This window comes from Apiospora marii (genome assembly GCF_038362585.1).
Source record: "Apiospora marii strain CBS 49790 chromosome Unknown utg000002l_segment0_segment0, whole genome shotgun sequence".
Classification (NCBI taxonomy): Eukaryota; Fungi; Ascomycota; class Sordariomycetes; order Amphisphaeriales; family Apiosporaceae; genus Apiospora; species Apiospora marii.
The window spans coordinates 922,449-940,899 of NW_027117373.1; the positions used below are offsets into that span (position 1 = coordinate 922,449).

At 55.9% G+C, this 18,451-nt stretch overlaps 7 protein-coding genes across 7 annotated transcripts; 3 read left to right on the top strand and 4 right to left on the bottom strand.

Moving 5' to 3' along the window:
* Positions 1–1,864: 1,864 nt before the first annotated feature.
* PG985_001986 (uncharacterized protein) lies at positions 1,865–2,570 on the top strand (the record flags this gene model as incomplete). Its single annotated transcript, XM_066821755.1, has 3 exons — positions 1,865–1,980; positions 2,070–2,431; positions 2,506–2,570. The coding sequence occupies 3 exons, from the start codon at positions 1,865–1,867 to the stop codon at positions 2,568–2,570; spliced, it is 543 nt and encodes a 180-aa protein (XP_066689187.1).
* Positions 2,571–4,679: 2,109 nt separating this feature from the next.
* Positions 4,680–6,215, top strand: PG985_001987 (uncharacterized protein; the record flags this gene model as incomplete). Its single annotated transcript, XM_066821756.1, has 1 exon — positions 4,680–6,215. One exon carries the CDS (start codon positions 4,680–4,682, stop codon positions 6,213–6,215), a length of 1,536 nt encoding a protein of 511 aa, XP_066689188.1.
* Positions 6,216–6,519: 304 nt separating this feature from the next.
* PG985_001988 (uncharacterized protein) lies at positions 6,520–7,682 on the bottom strand (the record flags this gene model as incomplete). Its single annotated transcript, XM_066821757.1, has 2 exons — positions 6,520–6,819; positions 6,888–7,682. The coding sequence occupies 2 exons, from the start codon at positions 7,680–7,682 to the stop codon at positions 6,520–6,522; spliced, it is 1,095 nt and encodes a 364-aa protein (XP_066689189.1).
* Positions 7,683–10,275: 2,593 nt separating this feature from the next.
* Positions 10,276–12,016, bottom strand: PG985_001989 (adenylate cyclase; the record flags this gene model as incomplete). The annotated part of the gene is made up of 4 exons (XM_066821758.1): positions 10,276–10,791; positions 10,855–11,251; positions 11,318–11,450; positions 11,515–12,016. The coding sequence occupies 4 exons, from the start codon at positions 12,014–12,016 to the stop codon at positions 10,276–10,278; spliced, it is 1,548 nt and encodes a 515-aa protein (XP_066689190.1).
* Positions 12,017–12,729: 713 nt separating this feature from the next.
* Positions 12,730–14,846, bottom strand: PG985_001990 (uncharacterized protein; the record flags this gene model as incomplete). Its single annotated transcript, XM_066821759.1, has 2 exons — positions 12,730–13,316; positions 13,409–14,846. 2 exons carry the CDS (start codon positions 14,844–14,846, stop codon positions 12,730–12,732), a joined length of 2,025 nt encoding a protein of 674 aa, XP_066689191.1.
* Positions 14,847–16,765: 1,919 nt separating this feature from the next.
* PG985_001991 (Conidiation protein 6-domain-containing protein) lies at positions 16,766–17,088 on the top strand (the record flags this gene model as incomplete). The annotated part of the gene is made up of 2 exons (XM_066821760.1): positions 16,766–16,880; positions 16,946–17,088. The coding sequence occupies 2 exons, from the start codon at positions 16,766–16,768 to the stop codon at positions 17,086–17,088; spliced, it is 258 nt and encodes an 85-aa protein (XP_066689192.1).
* A 263-nt stretch (positions 17,089–17,351) lies between these two features.
* PG985_001992 (uncharacterized protein) lies at positions 17,352–18,362 on the bottom strand (the record flags this gene model as incomplete). Its single annotated transcript, XM_066821761.1, has 1 exon — positions 17,352–18,362. The coding sequence occupies one exon, from the start codon at positions 18,360–18,362 to the stop codon at positions 17,352–17,354; it is 1,011 nt and encodes a 336-aa protein (XP_066689193.1).
* Positions 18,363–18,451: the final 89 nt, after the last annotated feature.

Consider the following 18,451-nt stretch of genomic DNA (forward strand, 5'->3'; position numbering starts at 1 on the left):
CTGAAGATGTCATCGCATTTCGAGATGGGCACTCAGTAGTGCAGGAGATTCCGACAGTCGGCTATCAATCGGTTTTGGTTGCTTATGCTTTGCCCAGCAGAGAGGCCAAGCCAACCGTTTCAAGGGCGAACACACACGAGCCCCCAAGCCACATTTCGCCCTTCGGGAGTGCCTTCTTATCATAGGGGGCTGATTCGGTACCGTATGGATACTCTAGCAAGTTATTTGTCTGGCGGCGCGCATGCACAAGGAGGTGCAGCCTCCATGTAGGTATGAAGTATAAGCCCAAGTCGTAGAGTTAAATAGGTACATGCTACAGATAGCGGTATTTTCTCGTCGGCGGTCTTTGCGGCGTCTGTTGGACAGCACGCTCCCGAAACATGTTTCCCGAGGTTCCCGATATGGCCACAAAAGAGGTTTTGACTGCAGCCGCCAATAAAAGGATATCGATAATGTGTATCGGTCGTCGCAGCAAGCCTGGTCAGGGGGTCACGTAACTTGCGAGTCTCGGCTGGCTGGTAGTCCCAGTAATAATAGATTCTCTATCAAGCGTCGTGGTTGAAATCCGAAATGACCTTTCCTGGAACATCGAACTTGAAGTTGTATTCCGCGTCCCCGATGCATTCGTTGGTTCAAAGCCGGGTACTATCGGCAAACGTAGAAGAAAAAAATGAACAGAGTCCCGAGACCAGCAAGTTTTTCTCCCAGGCTCTCATTGACAGCGTTGCATTGCGAAAGTTATGGCGAGAATATAACAAACAACAACGGCAGATGTGTTAGGCGATTTGTGTTAGGCGATGTGGTCCGATACCAGGCTCCGGTCGCTCTTGCCCGATAGCAGTGCTTTGCCATCCTACTGCCCTATCGCGTTGGCTACGAGCCAGGGCCAAGATCAACAAGGCTAGAATATTCTAATCGCCCGACTCTATCATTGCTCAGTCCCTAAATGGTGCTTGGTGTCAGTGTAGCAAGCAAACAACTATTTCTGGACCTCGTTGCGACGGTTGGATGTGACCTACCTACCTTCTAGCTCAGGTGACGGACGCTGCGCTGTGATGGTGGATAAGATGGCCAGCACTGAACCAACCCAACAGCGCCTCGGCTTCGGCAGACAGAAAAGCAGGGCTACTACTTACGGTTACGGTACATACAAGCTTCGTCAGTCTGTTTACCACGCGAGGGGATCCAAGCTGGGTGTCATGGCCACGAGGAAGAAAGTTCGAATCTGTTTACTTCCGAGCATACCGAGTTGTGCTTGGCGTGCTAAATAATAGATTATTGTTGCTTTTAGCCTGTGGATGGATGATCTAGAGAGGTGAGGGCAGTTTTTGGTCGTATTGGAGCTTGGAGGGGGGCAAAGCAGGCTCCCCACGGCCTAAATTTAGTGGGCTAGAATGTCGAGCTGGGGGCTGTTGGGGCCCCTGATATACCGCACACAGTTCCCATGTAACCCCCCACGACTCTGGGCCGGCCACCAATCAATCATTGTGATGTCAGCCAACAAGGGTGGCAATGGAATCGTACCTATTCGCGCAGAGATAAAAAGGCGAATACAACGAATACCTCCCTTGCATACTATTGTGATGCCACATGGTGTTACTGGCGGGGCAAATGGAAAGCTCATTCCTTGGAGCCCGATCCGGTCGTTTGATGTTAGGGGAAGCAATGTCTCTAATTAAACACGCATCCCTCAGCCCTCAGCCCGTGTCTCTTCAGCCCGTCACACGTAATAATGAACACGTTTTCTATCTTTGGCATCAGCTTGCAAACCTAGAAATTTCGACAACTTGACGACACCGTTGACCATTTGCCATCTTATCTACCGATACTCAACTGCTTTGTTGCAACATCAGTCCCAGAAACAATGAAGTGGATCAACACCATCATTTCGCTAGCCTTCACGGCCAAGGCTCTCATGGCATCCCCAATCATGCACCACCGCGCAGGAGGAATCGAAGTGTACCGGCTCACGGTTTCCGGGTAAGCACCACATGCATCCCCCTGAACAATCTCCTTCCCGCTCACGTGACACGTTAATACTGACAACAACCGCGCGTGTGCGGCACCAGCAGCGGGAACCGAGAGCTAGACGGCCAAGTGCTGCGCATGAAGGCCAGCAAGATCGGCGTCTACGGCGGCGGGGACAACTACATGACGGTGCAGGTGTACCCGGCCTCGAGCCAGAAGGCCGGCTGCAGCACCCTGCACACCTACCCCATCGGCATCGTGGACCACGCCATTGCCGTCACGGGCGAGGGCGCCTTCCGCGACTTTGTCGACGTCACCATGCCGGCCGGCCTGAGCGGCACTGACAGCAACACCAACTGGAACTCCTTCCAGATGGTTGAGGATAGCCTGAAGCTCGACATGGGCGGGCAGTGGGTGGCCTTCCCGGATCCCGACAATGGTTGGAACGTCAAGTGGTTCGATGGTAAGTCCAGTCCCAATAATGCAGGAGCAACATGCGAAAAAAGGAGTTATGTATGTTAACCACCATAGGTACAGGCAAAAGCACCGTCAACCAAAACTTCCTACCGATCACCATCAAATACACAAAAGTGAACAACTAGAGCCCAGGGGGGGAATCTCAGCACCCTGTTCGATGCCTATACGCCCTTCTTTGCGGCAAACGATGGATAAGAACAACGGCTAGGACTGCGAAGAAGTGTCTGCAAACCCTTCCAAAGTGGAATTTGCTGTCATCCTCTCACTTCTTTGCTTGGGTTGGGAGAAGAGCAACAGGGTCACGTGAAGGGTTTCTACTTGTACTGCGCACAACGATTTGCTCAAGTAATTTCCTTAGGAGGAATATCAATGATGTTCACACAAAAATGATTCAGTTCTCTTCTGTGTCAGTCGCCGATGAGACCCGGTTGGTATCCAAAACATGTAGTTTCGGGATGATCGTCTTTCTCCAACAAAAGGTAAACCTGCAGGGTTAAGAAATTCGTCTTCGTCTAGAACATCAAGATTGAGCAGTTTCCATGGCACAGTTCAGCCAACTGAACATTAACAAGGTAGATTCCCACATCCGTCGTATAGTCGAGAACCCCGTATCGTTCATCACAGATGGCAGCATCTCTGCAGTCCTATTCAAGTACCATTATCGGTACAAGTGTGAACGATTTTCTTGAGGCTTCAAGGCTTACGATCTTGGCTGGAAGACGAGAAAGTCACCTTCGATAGTCTGCGAGGATCTACAGCAGGCTGTACGTCAGGGCTGCCCATACCACCGCACACAGTACAAGCTAATTCTAGTTGCTCCCATTGATGATTTTCTCACCCTCCAGGCTTTCCAAATATCGCCGCCATCCGAGAATCCCCCTCTGTTTCAATTCCGTCCCATATGGCCTTTGAGGGACTCTAGTGTTCCGCCTCTCCAGCAACTCGATAGTAATATAGACATACACGTATAGGAGGCTAATGGGGTCATCACAAGGTCCTAGAAAGCCAGATGAACCAGAAGTGCTTGCCCTGTGACTTGCACCAAGTACTCCGAGTACTGTACCAGAGCGCAGGCCACGATGTATGCGGGTCACAGCAGGTCACCGTCGCTAGCACCTGCTGGCTTACAGTGAGCTTTAAGCGGGTACCATAGGCAACGATGGTATTGAACGCATATGGCATTGAACGCAAGTGGCATTGAACGCATGTACCCTACAGTTCAACAACAAAAATAAAAATCCGCAGGTGGCAGGTGCACACTTTCTTCTCACTTGTGAAAAACAAAAAATCTCCCACCCAGTCTGCGGTTTCTCAAACCACCCAGACCTCTTGATACCTCCCGCACCCCCAACCATCAACAAATCACGACAAGCCTTCCGGCCTCGATCTAATACGCCGGTTTGAACGCTTTGGCAAGTCATACCTGATTATCTTGCGTTTTCTCGGAGCACTCAAGACTCGTATTGTTTCCTTGTAACCCCAAGCTTCACCAGGTCACGTGGACCCCTCCTGTCTACACCAACAACAGACGGAACTTCCTGAGACGCTACAGTAGCGTTCGGCGGTTGAACAAGAAGTAAGTCGATATTCCGAGTCATTTTCTTTTTGTTCCTTCATACTGATGGATACATAAAAGGCTTTCTTGCCTTCTTTTGTCACCACACTCCTCCCAAGTACCCTTCATACCCTTCATCAACAACGGACGGAACGCCTTGAACGCTACCTACGATCCCCGGATGAACAAACAGAAAGTCAATATTTCGAGCCTTTTTTTTCTATTTCTACATGCTGATGGATACATGGAAGTTTTTCTTACCTTCTTGGTCATCACACTCCTCCCCAGTACCCTTCACCAACAACAAACGAAACGTCTTGAGACGCTACATTAGCGTTTCCCGGGTGAACAAGCAGTAAGTCAATATTCCGAGTCTTTCTTTTTATTCCCTCATACTGATGGATACATGAAAGGTCTTTTTACCTTCTTGGCCGTCACACTCCTCCCGAGTACCCTAGACTCTCAATCTTTCCGGTTCTCCCTACCATCAACAGCTCAAAGCAAGCCATCCTGCCTTCCTCAACAGCGGCTGAAACGCTTTGAGAAGGCATACCTTTTGATCCGGAATTAGCAATCAGTAAGTTGGCATTCCGAGATTTTTTCCTCTTCTTTTCCGTATATGCTGATGGGTTGGGTACTTGAAAGGACTCGCCTTGTAGCAAATCTTTTCCGCAACGTCATGGATATCCGCACCAAACGAGAGCAGGCCGCTGAGCGCGCCAAGGTCATGGCAATGGTCACCACCACCTTCAACGACCACCTCCCCGAGATGACCCCCGAGTCGGACCCCGAGCTGCGCAGCCGCTGCAACTTCTGCGAGAAGCCCGGCAAGGACCGCTGCGGAGGTTGCAAGAGCGCCCGCTACTGCTCCCGCGAGTGCCAGGTCAAGGACCACCCTCTTCACAAGCTGCTCTGCAAGAGCTACGCCGGCTTCAGCGACGCCCAGCGCCCCTCCGCCGACCACGTCCGCGCCATCCTGTTCCCTGCCAGCGAGCAGAAGCCCAAGCTCGTCTGGTGCAAGCAGAAGGTCGCCGACGGCAAGACCACCGTCTACGCCGACGAGCACATCGGCCGCTACCGCGAGACCTTCAGCGTCCTGAGCATCAACCGCAACCTCCACCTCCTCGGCCACGCCGACACCGGCCACGGCCTCGTCGCCTTCCTCGAGTCCAATTCCCCCGTCCTCGGCTGCCCCATGAACAAGAGCTACACGGCCCTCGGCGCGCCCGGCCACATGATGGCCCGCTTCGGCGACATCCTGTTCCTCGGCACCAAGCCCGACCCCGCCCCCGAGCACGCGGGCAAGAACGTCGTCCTGGACGACGCCGACCTGCGAGACTTCCGCCACGCCCTCGACTGCCTGCAGATGCACGAGATGAACTTCGCCGCCGGCCCGCCCGACCGCCTCGCCACGCTGGCCGAGCAGGTGGACACGGTGCCCGCCCTGCTGATCCACGGCGACGGCGCCCTGGCGCGCTGGACCGCGAACTTCGCCGGCCCGCAGCAGGCGCAGCGCATGCAGCACCTCGTCACGCGCATCAACGTCCCCAAGTTCCGCGGCGCCAAGCAAGGCATCGAGCAGGACCACGCCGTGGGCCCGCGCAAGCTCGGCCTCGAGTGGTTCCTGCGCTGCTACCACCCGGACGCCCACGGCTTCGCCAAGGCCGACCTGGTCCCGGACACGATGCGTAATGATGTGGTGCGCCACCTGTGCTACGTCAGCCCCACCTTCCACTTTAAACGCAACGAGAAGAACGAGCTCGAGTACCCCCAGATCCGCGACCCCAAGCAAGGCCCCTACCGCCCCTGGGTCGGCTCCGTCCTGCTGTTCGAGAAGAGCGGCGGCGTCATCCATCCCGAGCACGTCGAGGCCATGAACTTGTTCCTGGATAGCATCGCCCACTTCAACCCGCGCCGCTGGGGCCGGGACGACACCACGGACGACCACCCGCTCTACGTCAACAAGACGGACCACGGCAAGGAGGCGGCCGCCGAGGCCTTCAAGCAGTTCTTCGCCGACTGGAAGCAGGAGCGGGCGGCCCGGGGCTTGCGGGTCGACCACCTGCTCTGCCCCTACGCGGTCCGGGGCGGCGGCGACCCTGGCAAGGTCATGGCCGCCACCTTCGCGGACAAGCTGGAGCGGGGCTTCAAGGCGGTCGATGAACGCATGGCCTTGGTGAAGAAGAAGAAGGGTGGCCGTGGTCAGGAGTCCTGATCGGTGTTTTCTCCATAATGGTTCTCGTAGCGTTCAATGATGAACGCAGCTGGATAAGGAAGCAAACGAGGTTCATGCTCGATAGTCCAGACTGAATTCAGAACTGGTTCCTGCTTGCATTTTGTACAATTGAATGCGTAATAGTGTGAATTTGGGTTGAAGCAACGTTCTATTGGTATCATATCTAGTAGTCTATGCGTATCCCCTTCATCATCCCAACCCAGCCCCATAAATATCAAAACGCCGTGGATATGCTAGTAGTAGTGGAGTGAAGTAGTGATGAGCCCTCGAGACGGAAGAGAATTTAGGCCGTCTCGTTGACGAGGACGTATCGGTAGCGGGGCTTGCCGGCCTCGAGGTCCTGGATGGCCTGGTTGGCCTCGCTCATGGGCCGGATCTGGATCATGCCCTTGAGGTTGTTCTTGGAGACGAGCTCGAGCATCTCGCGCAGGTCGGCGGGCGAGCCGATCATGGAGCCGGTGAAGCTCTGGCGGCCGAAGACGACCGAGGGGGCCGCCAGCTTGAAGGGGCCGTCCTCGGGGATGCCGACCTGGACGAACTTGCCGTCGCGCTTCAGCAGGGTGAAGTAGTCGTCGACGGGAGACTTTGGGGTTTTGCAATCGTTAGTCAAGGTTCTATCTATCATTAGGTAGACAAGGGAGAGAAACTCACGTCGGATGAGGCGACAGTGGAAATGATCAGGTCCAAGCTGCGGGCGTGCTTGGCAGTCCAGTTGGGGTCGTCGAGGGTGGCGATGTAGTCGTCGGCGCCCAGGCTGAGGACCTCCTTGCGCTTGTTCTCGCGGCGGGAGATGCCGACGACGCGGTCGGCGCCCATGGCCTTGGCGAAGATGACGCCGTAGTGGCCGAGGCCGCCGACGCCGACGATGCCGACGCTCTTGCCGGGGCGGGTGTCGTGGAACTTGAGGGGGGCGAAGACGGTGACGCCGCCGCACAGCATGGGGGCGGCCTCGGCCGAGTCGACGTTGTCGGGGATCTTGACGACGAAGTGCGAGGGGGCGCGGTGGTAGGTGGCGTAGCCGCCCTGGGCCTTGCCGCCGTTGAAGTGCGGCGCGGGGGCGCTGTAGGTGAAGACCATCTTGGGGCAGTAGTTCTCCTCCTGCGCGTCGCAGTCGGCGCAGCGGCCGAACCGGCTGAGGCACGAGTCGCCCTGCGCGCCGACGCCGACGCGGTCGCCGACCTTCAGGCCGTCCTTGACCTCCTTGCCGGCCCGCACCACGACGCCGACGATCTCGTGGCCGACGGTGATGGGGTAGGGCGTCGCGCCCCAGCCGCTGCGCAGGACGTGCAGGTCGCTGCCGCACATGCCGCAGTGCGTCACCCGGATGTCGACGTCGTTCTCCTCCCACGCCTTGGGCTCGAACTCCTCCCACCTCATGTTGCCGTCGGCCGAGGTGGCATCGTGGGCTTGCCAGCCCTCGAACTTGTAATCTTGAGCAGTAGCCATGTTGGGGAGAAAGGGGTGGGTTGCTTTGGAGAAATTAGATGAAGTTCTGGGATGTAGACAACAGGTTGAAAGAAGCCAGCTCGAGTATTCCGTCAGGGGAATCCTAAGAAAGTAAGCGGACAGGCATGGCCTATATAGGCGGCCATGAAGCCCGTTATCTGACCGCCACCATGGAGGGTCCTGGTATGGGGCTGCATACTCATTTTTCACGAACCGTTGCGAGTATGCCTGCGAAGCCGTTGGATTCTTGGAAGAACGCGAGTGCCGAAACGGGTATTATCCATCACACTGGAGATTGCGGAAGGGTGACGAGAAGCTAGCGGCACGCATATGCACACCTATCCCCACGTGCCTCCCTCTTCTTCCCGGGCCAACCGTGCCTCTGCTGTCTCGCCAGCCTATAGAATGCCAGCCTGGACCCTGCTTGCCAGTTCTCGTGAGTGAATTCTCCCCCGTAGCCCCCCAAGGTTTTCGTCCAAGCCGGGCCGATGTCTCTATCAGATCCGTGCTTGCTTGTTACACCATCGGCGGGTCGGACAGCAGGAAAGGCGGGTCCCCAGCGGGCTCTGCTTCTGTGCTTTTCGGCTTCTGGGCGCGGCAAGAACCCATCTTTCAAGCTTTATCGGAGCTAAGGCGTTATCGCCATCGGCCAAAAATTTTCAAACCAAACGTCTTCGCAGGCGAACAGGACTCATCAGCTTCAGAAGTTGCAGAACCCGGCAATGGTCGTGGCCACGCCAGAAGGCCACGCTTTCATCTCCGAAATAATTCCTGCTTTCTAACTGCTTTCTAACCCTATTGATCCACCACTCTCGGACAATATGTAACGCAATGTCTGAAGAAGGGCTTGTGCTTTTGCCCTTGGCTAACGCACACCGTGTCTAGGAGGCCGACAATCCGATGTTCCTGCCCGTTCCCGTGTTGACGACATGGATTAGTGCCTGGGAAAAGGCATCAAACCAACGCGACAACTCACAGGTACGGTGCGTGTACGTCGGCTAATCACAAGTGCTGTACTATATTACTAGCTGCCGAAACTAAGTTATATCTTTGAGCCTCAACTTGACTTCACCGCTTCGTCGCTCCCCTCGTGAAAGGTTTGCCTTTCATTTTTGACCTGGGTCGCCTCAACGCCCCCCTCGCTATCCGGAGTCTTGGCACAAGCGTGGGCTTTTGACAGTTAGGCCCCAGAAGTAATTTGACCCACCGGCGAAATCTCCTCCGAGATCGTAGTGCAACTGTATCTGGAGAACCAAGACCAATTGACTCGGTGGGTCTCCGCGGTGAAAAGATTCCGGCAAAGATATGCCGTTTGCTGATCTACACATTCCCGTCCGAAAGGGAAAGCAGAAATGATTCGTGCCCTCCGACCTGCCGCAGTCCAAATACCGAGGGATCGTGGCAGCCCGGCGACCTGGCTCGTGTCCTGTTTGCTCAGAAAGTCCGGGTTTTGCGAAAAAAACGTGCAGTTCCCGAAAAAGGGGGCGGATGGCGGAAGACCATAGATGCACCCACCGACCCGAGCATCGAAGAATTCAAGACGCTACCCCGACATCCATCATATCGGAAATCGCATGCAAAGAAAGACGGGATTGGCCATGGCGTCCAGCTAGCGTGAACGGAGAGTCGCTAAAAATAGGGCATGTCTACGAGTATCGTACGATTATCTACAGATCTGGATCTTACTCCATGTATGATCCACCCACCGCGAACTACAGCTCCTGAGTGACGTCGAATAGGGCTATATACTATCTGATGGTGTCTCCGGGATCCTTTCAAACCCAGCTAGCTGCCAAATTCCGATGTGCAGAATCGCCGCAAGATTTTGGTGATAAAGATCGAGGGCCATATTGGCGAGTCTGTCCTTGATCTACTCACTTCCCAGCCATGCTAAAAAGGGATATCTTTCTCCCGGAATGCCGGGTCTCCCGCCTGAGGTTTGGAGTAACGTTGCCGCTTTTACCCAACAGCAGCCTGTGAGACTAGGAGACTGCTAATGGTTGCGATCTGTTGGTCACGCCTGGACGAGAGATCAGGCGATTGGCCCAGTTTGGTGGCAGGATCGACGATGGCCAAAAAGGGTGAGACGTCTCCGGTACACATGAGTTTGAGCCTGATAGTTTCGATACAATGGTCGACGTGTAGGCGCCATTTAGGGGATGAGCCGCGGAATGGTATCTCATCGCCTTAATCATATTCGTCACGGTAGGTATACTGACGAACCAGGTTCTGTTTTTCCAAATCAGTGTCCGTACAAGAAGAGTAAAAGAAAGGTGGTTTGCCTACCGGACAGTGAGGTTGATGAAAACACCTCAATGAGCCCGGTCCCGGCATCGGGTGTAGAGAAATAGGCCTGCTTATTACGAAGTCCATCGACTGCAGCCCATGCTGATATCTAGATGTAGTAGCTACGTAGCTCTGCATATGCAAAATATAAATAGCGGCGGCGATGATGCGATGATGCGATGATGCCTATCATTTGCCTAATAAGGAGTTAATCATCTTCTGTGCTACCTGTGCTTGTCAATCGGAAGCCTTGCCGCATGCGTTCGCCAGTCCAGATCGAGGGGGTGAGGCCATTCCCATGTAATAGTCAGGCTATTCCTCGCCCACGCCGCCAGTCGTCCCGGGTTCGACCAGCAAGGCCCATGAAACCAACGGCGGCCGCCGCCACGGCAAACAGACATCCCGCAGCAAGGTAGGGCAGCCCAATCCAAGGTCCGCCCCAGTCCAGACCGGTGCGGAAGCAGAAGGCCAGGAGCGGCCCCGCCACCAGAACACCCGCCGTCTCGAAGATGCTCACCGCCGTGTAGAGCATGCCCGCATGGCGCTGCTCAACGAGGGACGCCAGCAGGCTCCGGACGAGGGAGTTGTAGCCCGCGCCCAGCGCGAAGACGGCCAGGCCGCAGGCCATGGCGAGGGAGGTTTCTGCGAGCCCGATCACGAAGGCACCCGCGGCTAGCAGCATGGCGCTGGCCCAGGCCAATAGCAGGTTGGAGCGCTGCACCGAGTGCGACCTCCAGTGGACAAGGACGTGGCTGGCCGAGGGGATGATGATGAGGAGGAGGGCGAGGTTGAGAGCGGCTCGGATCGAGAGCAGGAGGCTCGCCTGGGAGGGTTTTGCGTCGTTTAGTTCACGGCATTCTTGAGAGCGGCATGTTTGAACACGTACTTTGGACCATGACCAATGGTATCGTCTAGTGACATACTGCAACAGAATCTCCTGTGCGAAACGGCCGAGCATGGTCAGGAGAAAAGTGCAGAGCAGGACCGATACCTTCCAGTTCCCCCACGTAAGCCACCGCATGGCCTCGTCCAGCTTCTTCGTCTCTTGTCGTACCGTCTCAAGCCATGACACTAGTGGCTGCTGGGACTCCGGGGGCTGACGGCGGGGTTGCCTAGATAAGGTCTCGGCAAGGAAGACGGGAATGATGGTGGCCACGACTAGGCAGCCCATGCCGAGGTAGATCGGTAGCCACAGGCTCCTCTCCATGACAAGATAGACGAGGGGGCTCGCAATGAGCTCCCCGCCAATCACGGCGGCGGCAAGATAAGAGAAGATGGTAGACCTTGAGAGGGGAAAGGAGGTCAGTCGAGTTGCCCGTAGGGTAAATCCGGATGGGGGCATGTGTTACCTCTGTTCTTCGCTGACGATGTCGGCAGCGATGGTGAAGACCATGGCGTTGAAGACGGCGGGGCCACCGCCAATGAAGGTGAAAATGGCCGAAGCCCACGTTGCACGAGGAGGAAAAACTTCCGGCAACGAGCCTCACCGTGTCAGTTATACGATATTATATTGCGCCGTGTTCGTGGGTAGGAACGTGGAACCTACAGACCAGGACGACGAAGCCACTCGCAAGCGTGATGCCTATCAGCGAGAGACGGAGCACCAGCTCACGACCGCCTCGGTCGGCGAGGAAGCCATAGGGGACGGCGGTCAGCAGGCTGGGGATGTAATCCAGGGTGCTCTGCCAGCCCCTGATGAGGGACAGCTCGGTCTGCACGTCGTTGCCCTTGCACCGCGGGTCGCTAGGGGCCGGGGCCGGGGCCGGGGTCGGGGTGGGTGACGGATGGAAGGCACGGCAAATGTTCTCTTCCAGGACCTGGGTGAGGGGAATGGTGGCGAGATAAGCCCCCAGCTCGAGAAGAAGGATCAGAAGCATGCAGGCAGCAACCAGCACGAGGCGCTTCCGCAACGGTGCAGGCGCAGGTTCTGGCTCTGGGTCTGGCTCTGACTCTGATCCATGGCGGGGGGCTTCTGGCAGAATGAGGTGAACGCGTTCTGGGTCTGTGACTTTGGCGGCGGCGCTGTCGTCGTGGTTGTTTCGAGACATCGTCCTGCAGATGTAGAATATGGTCCTAAAATAAGAGAAGAAGTATGAAATTGACGGGAACACAACGGAAATTGGGTCGCAGAGCCTAGACCGGCTGGAGTCGTTCTGACAAGCTTCGGATTCACATACGTAGCAAACCGCCATTTCCAGGGCAATAAACAGTGTGTCCCGGCAGCACAGTAGCTGTAAGATACGTGCTCGAAGATTCCGGCCTCTCCCTTGTTCGCGTGCACGAGCATGTTACACCATCTTCGGTTCCAACGTCGAGAACGTGCAGCCGGTACATGCGCGCACGAGCCAATACAGCAAGGGGCGTGGTCGAAACTTGCGAGCGTAAGCTGATCAATGACGACCTGGAAGTCCTCAGTATCATATATATTTTGCTTCTTTTATCACATGGTCGGACTGTGGAGTAGACAGTGTCTGGCCCAGGGGTATTTATTGCTCAGTGGTGTATCATATCTATCTAATTAACTATTTTCCTGTATAATTCCGGTATATATGGAAAACGGTCCAAATCCAGGAAGCCCATTGCTACGACGACTTCTTCTTTTTTGCTCTTTTCGCGCTCTCACTACCACCAATATTATCGGCTTTGGTATTTATGACAGTCAATTCGTCCTGGTACCAGATGCCGCCTCTTCTGTAGACTCATTGCTGACACACCAATATAGGGGCAAAGGACGATCGAAAGGCTGCCTCTTATACAGGTCTCATTTCCCCTTCGCCCCCGCAAACTCTTCTGCAAATGTAATATGAATATGCGCAACCCGCTCCAAGTGCGAGATACTCAGCGTCTCCTTTTTGAACGCCGCCAGGCTGCCGGCCGTCTTGACGATATTCTTGATCTGGCGCCCGTTGAGCTCGAGGTACGCAAACGACATGAGATCCTCCTCCCGAACCGCGGCGCCGGCGCGGTCGCAGAACTGCCGCCAGATGGCCCCACGGGACGCCAAGGGCAGTGTGGGGAACTGGAGGGGCACGTGGATGCGGCTCTTGAAGGCGTCGTCGAAGGAGGTGACCCGGTTCGTGGTCAGGAAGAGGATGCCCGTGTAGTACTCGAGCAGGCGCAGGAACACGGCGACGAGGGCGTTGCGCGGCAGGTCGTGCAGGGTCCGGCGCTCGAGGAAGACGTCGGCCTCGTCGATCAGCAGGACCGCGTTCCAGGTGCTGGCCAGGTCCATGATGGCGGCCAGCTTGGCGTCGAGGGCGGTGCTGTCGGTGCCCAGGTCGCCCGAGGAGACGTTGTAGAGGGGGCGCTGGACGCATTCGGCGACGCATTCGGCTGTCAATGTTTTTCCTATAACCATAACACAATCAGTATACAAATTACTTCTGAACCATTCATGTTCTTTCTCCATTGGGCTCTAGTTCTAAATGGGATCAACTTACCAACTCCAGGTGGACCGGATAGAACAAATACTAGGCCTTGCCCTTTCCCCTTCACGATATCGTCGAAGGCGACTCGGCCCTGCTGGCGTTCCTCGGCATGGTTCGACACCAAGGCCTGTATGCTCTCCTTGGAGATCGGGTCCAGGACCAACTGGTCGAAGCAGTCCGTGTTCCATTCGATGTCGGAGATCTCGTCGACGAAGAACTCCAGGAACAGCTGGTGCGTGAAGGCGTAGCCGCGAACGGTAGCGTTGGCCAGGATGGCCTCCTTGGCCGATAGAATGTAGCCGCGATCGGGGGAGCTCGGGGCGTGGGCGTCGTCACTAAAGCTCTCTGTGGCCTCCTTTTTCTCGGTGGGGCCCAGGGGCGTTACGGCGAAAGTCTCCATGGGGTTCAGTCGGTGGTACGTCTTGCAGTCGACCATGACACGCTCCTTGATGTGGAATCGTTCGTAACCGATCTTCGACTGCTTGATGGCCATGCCGCTATACTGCACATGCCTCTGCCCCGCCAGCTCCTCAAAGCGACGGCCCCGCGCCAGCAAGACCCGCAGAATCCGATCCTTGTCGGAGTGCAGGGCCAGGGGCACCACGTCGAGGCCCTGGAGCCGGCGCGTCCCCTCGAACTTGGGGATCTGGAGCCGCGCCTCGCGGGCCCCGAACCGCTCGCCGTCGTAGTCGACGTACTCGCCGCTCAGCATCAGCGAGGGCTGCTCCGAGTTGTCGTTGTACGAGGCGTGGGTGACCCTGTACGCGCGCGGCTGGCCGAGGGTCGGGGCGTACACCAGCGTGCCGGGCTTGAAGACGGTCCAGAGGTGCTCGTAGGTGATGTGCTTGGAGTCGCCCTTGGTCGCGCGACGGTACGCCTTCCACTCGTCCTCGAGGGACTCGTCGATCCACTCGAGCAGGAGTTTCAGGTGGCCGAGCGACTCGGCGTCCTGCTTGAAGAGCTTCTTGCCTTCGGCGACCAGTTCGGATCGGTAGTGGAAGAGGCATTTGGCGGGCAGGGTGATCTCGACGTCGTTCTGTGCGTCGATGGGCTCGTTGGGATAGTTGCCGATGACGTCCTCCAGCAACTCTTTCAGGGGCTGGGGGTTAACGTGCAGACGAGTGCACTTGATGTCACCCTCTGGGTAATAGTGCCTGGTCTCGCATAGGGCGTATCGCTGCCACCAATCGAGTTGCTTTTTCTTGTCTTCCTCGACGGCCGTAGGCTCGGAATAGTACTTTCTGCCAACATCGTCATACTTCTTCTCCAGGTACTTGACACCCATCCGCATCTTATGCTCGGTGTCTTCAGTGATGGTGCTCTCACTGGCGTCCTTAAAGAGGGGGAAGTCGTCAGAAGAGAAACTAGCATCTGCTTCTTCGTCTTGGTTGAGCTCACGGCCGAGAGCCCGAGCCTCTTTTTCGACCTCGGCAGCTATCAGAGAAGGCATGGCGGTTGAATATGCGAAGGGTATGCTCAAGTAGTTGAGGTGTGGCGATTCCAATGTAGAAGAAGTCTTGGGGGTTGAGCCGTCGTGGTGAGGTGCTGATTACAAAGACTCGACACGTGAGGGTTGGCCAAGAATAACAACTGATCAAATAAAGAATGAATGTTTTCCTCGAACTTTGTCCACCATCAAGAACTCTTATCCTGTTTTATATGGCTTGTGGTGTGCTGTAGCGGTGTGTCCAGGGGGCCAAAGAGTGCCAAAACTCAGTGAAAGGCAGCAATACGATAGTGAGTCAACCCCATTTCGAGTCAATCACTGTGTTGAACTTCCGTACTGAAATGCTTCCAATTTCTCTGCCTAAGACCCTACCAGTAGACGGGGGCGCATCAGTGTTTTGGGCCAGTAGGCACCCGAATTCCGGGCATTCTCATTGGCCACCAAAACATTTGGTGTGCTGCCTGCTGAGAGATTCTGCTGGAGCTCAGCGCCCCAAGTCCAGGACATAACGAAGTGCCACTTGGCGGCTTAGAGACTATGCTGCTATTCATTTGCCAGATCTAAACTGCACGTATAGGTCTATTTTGACTATCGAGTGCAATTATGCCAAAAATAAGGAACCAAATCTGTAATATCTGATTGGATGCATAGCCTTCATTGCGGCACGTGCGTATTCGTTTCAAGTTAGCGCACGGCCCATCTGTTTCCAGACTGATGCGTCTATCTCTGGACAAGCTTGAACATGTCAAGTGATGTGAAGACTAGAAAGACCCCCTATGAGCGTCTTGAAGCACTATCGAGAACCCAATCACGACCCCGTATACCTTGCCACAGTGATACCCGTGATCACTGCCTTGGATCATACCATCTGGTGTATTGCCTTTCAGCAAAGACATCTTGTAGCTGGGCGGAATCCCAAGCTGTATTCCGGGCTCTGGTAGTAGAGATAAGCATGAAGGTAAACTATCCACGTGACCAGCTTTATTCTGACTGCCTACGCTTTTTTGAAACGAAACGAAACGATACTACTACATAAGTCTGACGGTTCTTTGGCATGAAGACATTAAAGCGGCGAGCCTACGATGCTTAGGAAAGCTCAGCCCTCACATGAGGTAGCGAGACGTGGAAGGAAGTATTCTTTTGACCTGGCAGAGACGAAAGGGAGTGTTGTTTCCCCATCTCATAGCAAGGGGGCTTCAATCTGTTCGGCCTGGATTGATCGTGATATACCGCGCGGGGTTCTTCTCATCCATCTTGACCTGCTCTGTCTCTGTTGACGTATTGTCAAAACACTGAAGTCATAATCAGGGTATGTGGTGAAGCGGTATGCTTACTAAGGCGAGATCTTCGAATGGCTCAAGACATGATTGGTTGATCCTGCACAAGATCCCTGGCTGCCTGGACGTTGGAACCCGTCAAACGTCAAACGCCAATCGGCTAGCCAAGCCTTTAGGAATGACGTATCCGCAACCCGGGGTTTGTCACAAACGGCACCTAGCCAATCTCCGCGCCAATCTAGCTGCTGCACGCGACCTTCAACCGCGACCTGTGTGCTGTGGTAAACAGAAACCGGTTGGTGGCTCGACAAACTGGAGATCGAGATCCCATAGATCCCAGTTTGCGGGTTTCATGCAACTGTGGTAGGGTATGGTCGCACAGGCCAACCATCGCTTCCCGAGCAAACATTGGTAAAGATGATGAAGAAGGCAGGCAACAGCGACGTCATTTTATAGATAGATACAGGGCATATAGGAAACCACGAGTTTAAGAAGAGCAGATGTTCCTCTACATTCTCGTTTCCAGTAACACTTCAATCTAGACATCTTCATCCTCCCACGCAATAGAACCAACAAGCCAAAACACCACATCTACTCCCTCAGCCACACAGTCAGAAGACTCGCAACAACACCAACATAAACACCATGGATTCCGCCGGCGCCAAGTCTACCGTCTCCCGCGACATGGAGGAGCTCACGCAGGGCAAGGAAGAGATCTCCCACAGCGTCCAGGGCCACAAGGCGAATCTTGCCAACCCCAGTATGTCCTGCACCGCCACTTATATACCCGGGGCTCTCTTCTCTAACAGAATGCGTGCGATACAGACACCAGCGAGAAGTCCAAGGAGAATAGCCGCAAGGTCATCGACTCGCTCGGAGGCGATGCCGCACACTACGGCGACCAGGACCAGCCCCGCACCAAGACCGCCGCCCAGGAGATTGATGGAAGCCGCGCCATGTTGAAGTAAACATCTGACGACTGCGATGGGGGGCCGTTAAGGGAACGACTTGATGAACAAATGATCTGTAATATTAGCGAAGCAAGCAATGAAAGACCAAACGAACGACAACCCACGTAACATATGCTCTTCTGATTCCTGCTACGGGTCGTTACCAAATTTGACTGTATTTCCATCCACTTCGAGCAATCTTGACTTCCTGGCGTCTTCTCCTTAATCAATGAAACCCCGTCTCCTCATGCCGCCTAGCAACCAACCCCATCCCCATAGTCCTATGGCATGCACTTCTTCGCGAATCCCCCCACCACCTCATTGAACCTCTCGCTCTCCTCCCAAAACATCCAATGCCCGCTCTCAAACACCACCCACTCCGCCGCCCCCTCCCGCCCCCCATTCCCCTTCCGGACCCGCCGCACCGTCTCCTCCATGCCCTCCAGCGGGAAACATCCCGTGCGCCGCCCCGCCAGCACGAGCGACGGCACGCGGATCCCCTCGATCGCCTCGCGGTGGTCGTACCGCGTATGATCCGCCAGCAGCCGCGCCAGCCAGACCCCGTCGCACTTGCGGCTTTCCCCCACGAAGAAAGCCTCGTCGCCCTCCCGCTGCTCGGCGCTAACCACCTTGTCCTTTTCGCTGTCGTCCTCCCGCGGCCGGGCCCGGTACCCCAAACACCCCTCCACGAGCCCCCGGTGCGCCGCGTCCGGCGTCTCGATCCAGGCCCGCTGCGCCGCCAGCATGGTCGCCTCGTCGTAGCAGCCCAGATGGGCCCGATCGGGACCCCATTCGCTACCCGCCACAAAGGCCGGCACCCGGTCCTGCAGCGGCGCCTGGTCCACGAACACGAACCCGCCGAACCCGTGCTGGCCAAACAGCTCGACGTACGTCCACAGCACCGCCGCCCCGATCGAGCACCCGACCGGGACGACGAGGGGCTCCACCCCTCTTTCGGAGGGATTCGTCGTCGCGCTGATGGCGCGGTGGAGATGGGCGACCAGGTCTCGCACATCGGCCGCGAGGCGCGCGACGTGGTAGCCGCCCTGGGGCTTGCCCGATTCGCCGTGCCCCCGCAGGTCCGGGGCGACGACCCAGAAGTCGCGGGCCAGGGACTCGAAGTTGCGGGCGAAGTAGGCCGAGCTGCCGCTGAAGCCATGCAGCAGCAGCAGGATTTTGCAGTAGCGGGGGTCGCTCTCGGGCGAGGTGGGGCCATTGGGGGCCGGCAGCGGCAGCGAGGACTGGAAGGCCAGGCTGCAGCCGTCGTTGGCTTCGCACGAGAGGTACTGCATTGTGTGATGAATGGAGTTTTGCTATTCGTGCTTCGTCTCTAGGTGAGTTTACTGCGGATTGCAGCTCATTGCTGTTTGTAGTTGGGTGC